At 43.0% G+C, this 11388-nt stretch overlaps 1 protein-coding gene across 1 annotated transcript; it reads left to right on the top strand.

The window, feature by feature from the left end:
• The first annotated feature begins 1856 nt into the window (after positions 1 to 1856).
• On the top strand, positions 1857 to 9978 carry NGDN (neuroguidin). Its single transcript, XM_040354459.1, has 10 exons — positions 1857 to 1963; positions 3870 to 3929; positions 4055 to 4126; positions 5068 to 5205; positions 7191 to 7328; positions 7446 to 7563; positions 7647 to 7815; positions 7954 to 8107; positions 9187 to 9247; positions 9346 to 9978. The coding sequence occupies exons 1-10, from the start codon at positions 1949 to 1951 to the stop codon at positions 9363 to 9365; spliced, it is 945 nt and encodes a 314-aa protein (XP_040210393.1). The 5' UTR covers positions 1857 to 1948; the 3' UTR covers positions 9366 to 9978.
• The last annotated feature ends 1410 nt before the right edge of the window (positions 9979 to 11388 follow it).

Below are 11388 nucleotides of genomic sequence, written 5' to 3'. Positions count from 1 at the left end.
ACAGGCAGCAGGCACTCTATCATGGCTCTGGCTGGCCCTGTCACAGTGTGTCACATAACATGGCTGCTGGGTGCTGATAAATGTATCAGCTGGGTGGTGACAAATGTTAACTTAACCAATAAGTTAACAATATCAGCACCCAGAAGCCATGTTATGTGACACACTGTGACAGAGCCAGGCAGAGCCATGATAGAGTGCCTGCTGCCCGTTGAGTTATGATACCATCCATTATGCCAGACATACACAGTGCAATATAGTCTATTCACAGACACCCCCAAAGCACACCTGTGTTGAAGCCTTGAAGGTACTGGCTGCCTTTCTCTGCCCCCCGCTACCCAACTCGCAGCCTCTTAAGTCTCACTCTCCGGGCCCCGGCTACTACTTGGTGGGGAGCGGAGGAAGATCACTCTGCCAGGGAAGGCAAGGAGATAAACAGGCAGGCAGCTGGCCGGGACTTGAGCCAAGGCAGAAGGACATGCAAGCGGAGCTGAATGGGCATGTGCCCGAAACTGAAGAAATGGTCCCTCTGCTCTGACCAGCATATGATCATTAGAAAGTGGCACAGATAATAGAAAAAATACACCCCCCTAAGCTAGTAGGTGTGGCAGAGCGAGGGGAGGGGGGGGGGTGTAATTCAGAATTGTATTGTGCACTGACTGTCTTTGAAATTGCCCCAGCCCCTGTTCAAATCTCATCCGGAGACAAAACCAGGGACAGACTTGGTCCGGGACAGTGTCCTCATACCAGGGATGTCTGGTCACCCTAACTTACCTGAGCCCCAAATTTCCGTGGGCGCGATCCTGCGCCGTTCTCTCCACCTCTTCTCGGCTCTTTATTGGATTAATTGATAGCAGCCGCAGCCATTGGCTTCCGCTGCTGTCAATCAAATCCAATGACGAGGCTGCCGGGGGCCGAGTCATACACTCTGCGTCTATGGACGTTGATTGTATGACACGGGAGCGTGCCCGCAAGGTAACCCCCTCAGGAGAGAGCTTCCAGAAGCTGCCGTGGGACCCCAGAAGAGGATGTTCGAGGCAACTATATGCAAAACGAACTGCACAGTGGAGGTAAGTTTGTTATTTTAAAAAAAAGGAACCCATAGTATCAGTTTAAAGCAGAGTTTAAAGCGGAGTTGCACCCAAAAATGGAACTTCCGCTTTTCAGAACACTCCCCCCCTTGGGTGTCACATTTGGCACCTTTCAGGGGGGGAGGGGGGTGCAGATACCTGTCCCGACCACTGAGGGCGCACCGCGCTGCTGGCACATGCGCAGTAGGGAACCGGGCAGTGAAGTCGCAACGCTTTCACTTTCTGATTTCCTCACTGAGGATGGTGGCGGTGCAGCTGAGTGACGAGCGATTGCTCGGCCTCGGCTGCTGACATCGCTGGCGTGCTGGACAGGTAAGTGTCCATTTTTTAAAAGTCAGCAGCTGCAGTATTTGTAGCTGCTGGCTTTAAAAAAATAAAAATAAATTCGGGTGGACCTCCGCTTTTAAGCCTTGCTGATACAATTTCTGACCACCCTGCAGTCTGCACTTTGCCCACGAGAGAGCGCTCCAGTGAAACAAGTGGCCAATTCAGAGACGGCTATATTTTAGCAATTTTTTTCTTTTCACATTTCGTCCGTCCATCTTTAACTTAATGATTTAAATGTCATCTTCAAAAGAAAAGCTCTTACATTGGAACGGCTAGCATTCTTATCTTTTTTTTTATCTACAGTTCTGAAATAATTTGCCCACAGTAATAATGGCAAACTGAGATTCTCTTTTCCGCACTTCCCGTACGTGCAGCGCATGTCTGATTGGTGGCTCATTGAAGAAGGCGGTTGCTAATTGGTTAGCTGACGAAAGTTTGCAGAGCTATTTCCGCTTCCGTGCATCGGGTTCAGGGGGAGGAGTTAGCCGTAGATGCCCGCCCCTTGAGCGTGTATCTTGGATGTATGGTGAGACATGGCGAGTGTGGAGGTGAGCGGTGTGTAGACACACGTGTGTCAGTATTTGGTGCCCTTTATGTTTGTATAGGAAATCCTCTGCTATACGGTTATGTAGGGCAATAGTCACTGTATAGGTTATCAATATGTGTGAGGATTGCTCTCACTTCATGGGGAGTACTGTAATGTTGCTGCAGTCAGGATTAAAGCAAATGCTATTCAAAGTAGATATAAAGCTTGTCACCAAAATGTTCTATAGCCATTAATATGTTACCCTCTTGCCAAGCACGTAATGCACAGATATGGTGCCAAGAAACGCGGGCTTAGCTGTACATATACGTCTACGGCAGCCTGAGGTTGTGTGCTGACAACGCACTCCCCTGCACGCTGACCGATCACTTCCAGTCACAGCTTCTGATTAGGAGCCAGTGGGATGGGTACCTGATCATGTGATCACTGTGAAAGCCAATCGCATAACATTTTGGGGTTTATGTGTTTTCAATGTTTACTTTGCAGCCCTTTCACACTGAGCCACAGCTACGTTAGCGCCGCTTGTTTTAGCGGCACTGAGCATTGTTTAATCGGCACTTTTCACCCGCTAGTGGTGCGCCGTTTCACAATCGCTTCATTCCAATGTGCAGGGCATTTTGGGGGCGCTAAATGCCGTGCTCCCAAACAGCCCCAAAAATGCTGCTTGCAGGACCTTTTTTGAAACGTCCCACAAGCGCACCGCCTCAGTGTGAAAAGTCACTCTTGAATTAATGGGAGGCTAAGTTTTCAGGCATTTAGAGGCTATTTCTAGCGCTAAAGTGCCTGAAAACCGCTCCAGTGTGAAACGGGTCTTATGTGTACTCTTGTTCTGGGGTACACTCCATCAGTGCCTACAGAACTGTGACTGAGCTGTCCCTGGTGACGTAAAGTGGAGCTCCACCCTAAAGTGGAACTCTCACTGATCGGAAACCCTCCCCCCTCCGGTGTCACATTTGACACCTTTCAGGGGGAGGTGGGGTGCAGATACCTGTCTAAAGACAGGTATTTGCACCCAATTCCAGCCACACAGTTTCGGGCAGACTGCGGGCATGACGTCGCCTCCCCCCCCCCCGTTGTGTTCTGGGAACACTCGGCTGCCAGTACACAGCGGGAGCCAAACGACAGGCGTAGCACGACTCGCGCATGCGCCGTAGGGAACCGGGCAGTGAAGCTGGTTCCCTCACCGAGGATGGCGGGGGGGGGGGGGCAGCAGAGTGACGACTCCAGGACAGGTAAGTGTCCTAATATTAAAAGTCAGCAGCTGCAGTATTTGTAGCTGCTGGCTTTTAATATTTTTTTTTCAGAGGACATCCGCTTTAAGGTCAACTACTAATGATCAGGAGCTCCTGTCCTGCCAGGATCTGCTGCCCGGGGTCCTGCATCATCAGCTTCCATTTCTGATATCATTGGGAGTCTGCTGTTACTTGAAAAAATTACAGTAATTAACCTATCCTCAAGTCAGTAGGAAACCTCGTTAATCACTGTATGCAAAAATCTTTTAAATTACCTATGCAATACAATTTTGTTCTTCTCTTCTTTTTTTTTTTTACTTTGCTAAAGGCAGAAACTTTTTAAACATGTGTCTATACATATGTTCTTCAAGTGGACTTGAAATCTAAATGGCACCATTCCACAAGTTAGCCAATTGCTTTCTCCCCCGTTATCTGTCCAGCCAGTCCAAAGCAAGGAAGCTCAATGACATCAGATTTCTTGGTATACATCTATCTGGAAACCATAGAAAATTTGTGACCAAGAAACAGGGGATACAATCTTTTATACTAATCTTTACAGCGTAACATCTTGTGCAGTTTATTGCATTTTAGCTTTATTGTGGAGCATAAATCCTATTTAGCAACACAGAATTTTTGCTCAGAAAGCAGGGATTATTTATTTATTTATTTTTTCCTTAGGATATAGTTTCCAGAGACCTGTCCGCAGCAACAACTTTGATTGGCACATTGCATCAGCAGGTAATATACTTGTATGAGAAAAATATTTCTCATTGCCAGAAATAATTCATTTCATACTGTATCTTTCCTACAGGCTTCTGTCTTTTTTAGGTTTATGCCATTTAAATTGTTGGTTCCTATTACAGGTCACTGCTGTCACCACACATGTGCAGAGCTTAATACAGAAGATCCGCAATGGAATGTACCCAACAGAAAAAGTAATTTTCTATGTAAAATAAGTTGAAGAAAATCTGTTAATTTTATTTGTCAGATTTAGTGTTTCATCTAAAAACTGGTCCTTGGGAAGATTCTTTTAGACAGTTTTTTTTTTTTTTTTTTTTGGGATGGTATCACTCATTCAGCTAAAACGTCAAGCCAGATGTGACATTTCCCATAGTGCCATGTCATACATGATAGTTCTTTCTCTCACATGTCTTGCAGATGCACTTGGTAGAAGAGAAAATGGGTTATCTTTTCTTTTAGTGTGAAGGGCCCTGCATAGCAAAGTAGAAGGTGAAGATATTGGCCATAGCTAGATAATGGTAGCTATAGGGTGCAACGGATCAAAAAACTCACGATTTGGATCATTCCTCGGATCAGAGCCACGGATCACCACCATATATAGTCCCCACTGTGCTGTCCACGCCATCTCCCCCCCCCCCCCACTCTACTGTCCACGCCATCTCTCCCCCCACTCTACTGTCCACGCCATCTCTTCCCCCCCCACTCTACTGTCCACGCCATCTCTCCCCCCCCACTCTACTGTCCACGCCATCTCTTCCCCCCCCCCCCACTGTACTGTCCACGCCATCTCTCTCTCCCCCCCCCCCACTGTACCGTCCACGCCATCTAATCCCCCCCCCCCCACTGTAATGTCCACATCTCCCCAGTCAGCGCCGCTCTGGGAAGCTCACCTAGGCCGCCGCCGCTGCTGGCTGTACCAAGATGGCCGCCGCTCCGGAGCTAGCCTTTCCTATGGGCTCAATCCGTAGATCGCGTGGTGTGCCGATCCACGGCACACAACGATCAATGACGATCCGTTGCACCCCTACTGGGTAATAATTGTCTCATGAGTCATACAGAATGTTTCCTTATTGTGGCTGTATGAACAGCTGTGATTTTTGCAGCTGTATACTCAAGTTTTTCTGTTGCTTTACAGGGTCTGAGCTTCCTGGAACTGAAAGATCAGTTGCTTGTGATGTATATGCAGGATCTTACATACCTTACAATGGAGAAAATTCATGGGAGATCCCTGAAAGAGAATCCAGCCATCATGAGACTGGTGGAAATGCGCACAGTGAGTCTGCAAAGCATATGACTTATCGAATTGCATGATACATATTTTTATTCTCTAACACGGGGTCCACGTGAAGGGTCACCAACTTTAATGAACTGTCCTTTTATCTTAAATTGTTTGCATGGCTTAAAGACGTATGCTATTGTGGTATCATTTATATGGTAGCATTTGTGTTATGGTTATGTTTTAATGGTTAGGCAACACTGCTTGGCTATACTACACAACAAAGATTTTTTCAAATCATTCAGAATAATTACATTCTATGTGTATAGCAAAGAGTATATTTTCTTCTCCCCCCTAAATAAAAAGCTTAAAGTTCACCTTTTATGACACCCATCCATATTCAGGGTGTAACATGTTACTGCTGCTGCTGCCGCCCCTGAGTTCCCGCTGTGACAGATCTTCTCCCCGCACCTGCTGTTACAATTTAGAAAAGCGCTCTGTCTGGCCATGTTGTCCATTTTAGTTCTGTGAATGGAAACTACAAGTACTGAAAGTCTTATTGAGCACGGTAGTTCATTGAGCCCTCCTGCCAGTACTAACTGCTCGTACGAGTTATGAGCACTTAGTCTGCAAGAGCTATGCATCGCAGCTGCAATCTGGTAACCACAGGTGCAATGTTTTACAGGTTCCCAAAAAATGTTTACTTTTTTTGTTTTCTTTTTTATTTATTTTTACTGCAGAAAGATGTGCATTTTTATTTATATATATATATATATATATATATATATATATATATATATATATATATATATATATATATATTTTAAAGATCATGAAATTTGAGCTGGGTACATATATCGATTGTGTGTGTGTGTTTTTTTTTATTTTATATCTCTCCTCAAAGCACTGTGTCCCGTAGCTTTGTCCTGCTCTGTTCCTCTGTTATCAGCCTGATAACTTTTGACAAGCTCTCCGAGATGGGAGCCTGAAGTTTGTGTTTGGGGAGGTTGCTATAAATTAGCACACAGCTAAACTATACACAGGTACGTGTGGGGAGGGTGTGTGTGTGCGCCTTTCCTCCAATCGGCAGTCTCAGTGTCTAGCAATATTCCACTCCTACAGGGAACCAGGAAGAGAAAGTTTTAACAGGGCGTGCACTTTCTAAGCAGTATATAAAGGTGAAGACAGAAGATAAACATATGTAACAAATCTCCCTACATAAAGTTTTAAATCTGTGTATCATCTGAGGGTGTTCACTTCACTGGGTATATGTGAGGGATTACAGTCACTTTGAGTAGTAAGTGGCTTCAAGAACATAAGCACTATACTATTGTAACCTTTAATATGGTGTCACTTGAAATCTGAGTGGGAATATTACCAATGCCAGCATCACTGTTGAATGTAAATACAAATGCATTTTGGGTGTATTTTTAAATGCTAATAGCACAATGTTTTATGGGTGAAGGTAAAAAAAATATTAAGTTCTTTTAATATCTTCATTATATATAGTTGTTTTGTACCTTTTTCATACTGTAATGTTTCCAGTCAAAAGAATTTAAGTGTTCATTTAATTTTGGGCACATTGTAGCAGTCCACCTTCCACTGCCACCTGACAGTATGGAGAAGAGGGACACATTTATTATGCTATAGCAGAGCTTCTGTACCATCCCGTAGTCAGTTAATCACTGATGGATGTCAATAGTCGCTGTCTGGGGATAGAGGTAGTCGCGGTATATTTACTGTGACCTGGGCTGCTGCAAACGTCAAGTTGGTAACAGCCATGACAAGGGCACATTGGTCGTTTGTGGGTTAAACTGTATGGCTAACCTGCATGAATTCACATAGACCGATCTGTTGCATGCTTCATTTCTTCTTGGTGTATTTAAAAGTAACAAGTCTTTGCATGCTTTCTGTGGAATTATATTTTTACAGCATGTTAAACTGTCAGCTTTGCATTTCAAACCTTTGCAGAAATTGCATGATATTCGGTATTTTAGTGAGTACTTTCAGAGAAGGCTTTTAGAGGGCTCTGTATTTTGTAGGTGTTGGAGAAAATGCGTCCTGTTGATCAAAAACTAAAATACCAAATCGATAAGTTGATGAGAGCTGCTGTGACTGGGAGCCTCAGTGAGAACGATCCTTTGCGTTTCAAACCCAATCCTCAGAACTTGATGAGCAAGGTGAGGTTAAGATGCTTTGAACTGTGGATTTATGCAACATAAAATGCTGCTTCCTTCATTCTTCAAATGATTAATTTAGTCATTGCTTTCTGTTTCTCCTTTTGCTGACAACTCCAGTTGGAAGAGTCTGATCAGGAAGAATTGGGAAGTGATGAAAATGAAGGTGGGGAAAGCAAAAAATCCCATAGCAAGGTGAAAAAATATGTGCCCCCACGACTTGCACCAGTGCATTATGGTAAGAAAAAAAGATTTTGTATGGCCTTAATGTAATCCTGTGAAACAAGTTTTTTGATGCCCTGACTCAAAACCATCTTGCAGATGACACAGAAGTAGAGCGGGAGCGCAGGATCTTGGAGCGGGCCAAGAAAAGGGCTCTGAGCAGTTCTGTAATTCGGGAACTGAAAGAACAGTACACTGATGCCCCAGAAGAGATTAGAGAGGGCCGAGCTTATCATATGATGCACCATGAAAAAGAGGAGCAGCATCGGTGAGTAGCTTGTGTAGACTACTGTTGGAACATATAGTTGGCATTGCAGATTTCGCAGCAAATCTTTTGTTGGCTTTTTGCATATATCAAAACCACCACATAAAATGATTCTTAGATGTTTTCTTTTTCTTTCCTAAGCACAAAATATGAAGAGTCCATGATGGTACGACTAAATTTGACAAAAAAAGAAAAGGCGCGTAAGAAGAGATCACTTGCCATGACCTCCCAGCTCAATTCTCTTACACACTTCACAGACATCAGTGCCCTAACTGGAGGAGATACAAGGACAGAGGTGAGAGGAGCATGTAGAGTTCTTGGTATGAATAAAGAACTAAGTATTAGTATTTCATTTTGTGGAATAAATTTACAATGTGTCACCAAACACTATTGGATAAAATAAAGTTAGTATGTTTTTATATCTGCAATTTTTTTTTATAAAGTGTGATTCTTCCACATTCATGAGAGGGAAGTTTAACCTCTTCTAAATGTGGCAGCTCCTAAACTCTGCTAAAAGCCTATGTGTACATTGACACAGGCATTCACAAAGTTGAGTTTAGGACCTGCTAGTGTATATGAAGCCTAATTCTGAGATATTGCCCCCAGCCGCAGCAAGCTCTTTAACTTCCTTTACCCTTAGGGCTTCTTGAAGATCGGAGGGGGAGGGACTTTTTTTAAAGTGCACCTCTCCTTTAGGGAACATGCCTTGAGTGCCCTGGATTGATTTGTAAAGACTTATGTAGAAAGGCGCCGAGCATGTTATTAAAAAATTATATGAGTAAACTTGCTGGTTTCTGTACACTAGCAGACTTTGCCTAGCATATGCACTTGTTAAGCTCTCTTGATAAATCATACATGTAGCATAAAGGATTAAATATACATTTTAAGGGCTGAGCTCACTTTCTGGAGCGTGTTAAGCAATGCACCCATATTTAGGGTGTTATGTGTAACATGCTCCCACTCCTGTTCTCTCATCCCCCACTTTCCTCCCCCCGTGACAGTGGGTGGGGAATCTTCTCTCTGCACCTGCTGTCAGATTTAAAAAACAATGGTGTGCTTCGTTCACAGGAATCGGTGAATGAGAGAACTGTCTTCCAATGTGAGTTCATTGACGGCTCCTACAGCTTTATAACAGCCCGTAAGAAAGCTGTAGCAAGTGTATGCAGGAACCTGACATTGCATCCACGATCCACTGATTGTAGGTGCAATGTTCTGCAGGCTCCTGAGGAAAAAAATACTTGCAAATATTTTTACCCTCAAAAAAGTGCATTTATTATTTTCTCAAAAGGGGAACTTGTCCTTTTTAAGGTCTTATTTGTTTAAAATAAGTTGCCTTAATTGTACATTAAAGGCTCTTCTGTCTTTTTGATATAGGACCTAATGCCCTCAGCCAAGAAATCAAGAAAAGGACCAAAGAAAGGAAAGAAGAAGAAGGGTAAGTTCCTTTGTTTCTTTTTGCCACTTTGTATTGCTATAGTTGAGTTTGTTGTCTGTTTGAGCTGTACAAGTGACTTATTCCAACGTACTTTACAGGTTTCAGGAAACGTCGCTGAAACAGGACCACAGTGCAGATTGTGACTGGCTAGCAAGAACATGTATTGTCTTTATTTCTGAGGGACACTGGTTACAGAAGAATTTCTACTCTGTGTATTTACGATCAGTTTTCAACCTTTTATTGTGGAATATGTGGTCTACTTGCATATGCCATGAAGGACAGCTCCAGTGACTTTCAACATTGTGGGTTCCAGATATCAGTGCAATGACTAATGGGAACAGGACCTCTGTATAGTATAATAAGTGAGGATAAGCAGTCATGGGTTTTCTAGCGTTTGTAAATTTAAAAAGGGCTAGGGATATCTGGACAGGTAATGTGTTTCCACTAAAAATGTTTTATATTTTTCTTCTTGTGGACCCAGAATATCTTTCTTGGAGTAAAACTATCTGTCCTTAGTCCTAAGGATTTCAACTAGGGGTAATGAATGACAACCAGGACATTATTTTACAAAGTCTTTTAAAATGAAGGCAATGCCTCCACAAAACTTTATTCTAATTTTTGTGTCCTCAGTAAAGTTGGAAAATGAATGTTAGGGGAACGTCAGAAATAAACAATTCTGTGTTTTGTTGACTCAGGTTTTGTAAAATAAAGATACTACCCCTTATAGTGAATTGGCAAATGGTGAATACGTTTAAAAAAGTGAGAACTGGGATCTGACTATGGTACAATTACTTACAAATTAACAAACTGTAAATAAGCTTATGGTGGTTGAAAAGGCAGGAGAAGTGTGTGTGTGTGTGTGTGTGTGTGTGTGTGTGTGTGTGTGTGTGTGTGTATATATATATATATATATATATATATATATATATATAATCTCCTTGCCTTGTAAAACAACCCATTCCATTTAAAATTGAAATGCAAGACAAATGTTTGTGCATGGACAAAAAAAATAATTACAAATGCCTTTTTTCTTATTTTGAGAGAGATTATATCTATCGTATGGCATTTGTTCTTAACTGCAAAATGGGCTTAGTAGAGAGGTGGGGGTGGAGAAAGCAGGAAGGACATATTGGCAGGAGACAGAAACATTGCAATGATCTTCCCAATAAAGAACAAGGCACAAGGCTGCCCACTGAAGTGCAGGCAGGCTGTGCTTTAAATAAGCAAATTGACAATGCTGAGATTGATGTGCTTATATGCCCTAGTGTGGTCAGTTTGAAATTGGAAGGACCTGCATTATAACCAAGCATATTTCACACATGAAGCAATGCAAAGATAACAGGATATGTTTGGGTAACGTACACTTTAAGGCCCCATGCACACAAGACGCTGGTAAACACGTGTTCAGAGGCATTTGGAAAGCTTTTTCAACTGCCCCTGAACACATTCAATGTTATCCTATGTGTCCATATACACAGTCACGTTTTTCTGTGTTTTTCGGCAGTTGCGTTTATGCTCGTTTTTTCAGAAGCAAAAAATGCAGTACCGGCGTTTTGCCGCGATTTCGTTTATAGGCGTTTTTAAAGGTGACCTATTTTTTTTGCATTAGAAATCTCAAAAATGATGGCAAATGATGAAAAACCATAAAAAAAAAAAACTAAAAAAAATTAATTGCTTGCATTGCATTGTGGACAATGCACAACTTGTGGCAGGTGACGTGGCCAGTGGACAATCCACAACTTATGGCAGGTGACGTGGCAAGTGTACAATCCACAACTTGTGGTAGGTGACGTGGCCAGGTGATGTGGCAGATGACGTGGCCAGGTGATGTGGCAGATGACGTGGCCATTGGACAATCCACAACTTGTGGCAGGTGACATGGCCAGGTCATGTGGCAAGTGGACAATCCGCAACTTGTGGCAAGTGGACAATCCGCAACTTGTGGCAAGTGGACAATCCGCAACTTGTGGCAAGTGGACATTATCCATACCTTATTATATCTGTGTCATTTTCCTTCTGCCCCCAGGCTTCTCTAGGGTCTGGTATGTGTGCTTTTTCTCATTTATATTATGCTTTTTTTTTTTTTTTACTCCTTTCTATTTCCTAACCCCCACTAGACTCCCTATCTCCGGAGTCTGTCC

Source organism: Rana temporaria, chromosome 1, assembly GCF_905171775.1.
Source record: "Rana temporaria chromosome 1, aRanTem1.1, whole genome shotgun sequence".
Lineage (NCBI taxonomy): Eukaryota > Metazoa > Chordata > Amphibia > Anura > Ranidae > Rana > Rana temporaria.
Note: the sequence above shows the minus strand (reverse complement) of the source record. Positions and strands in the feature narration are given on the sequence as shown.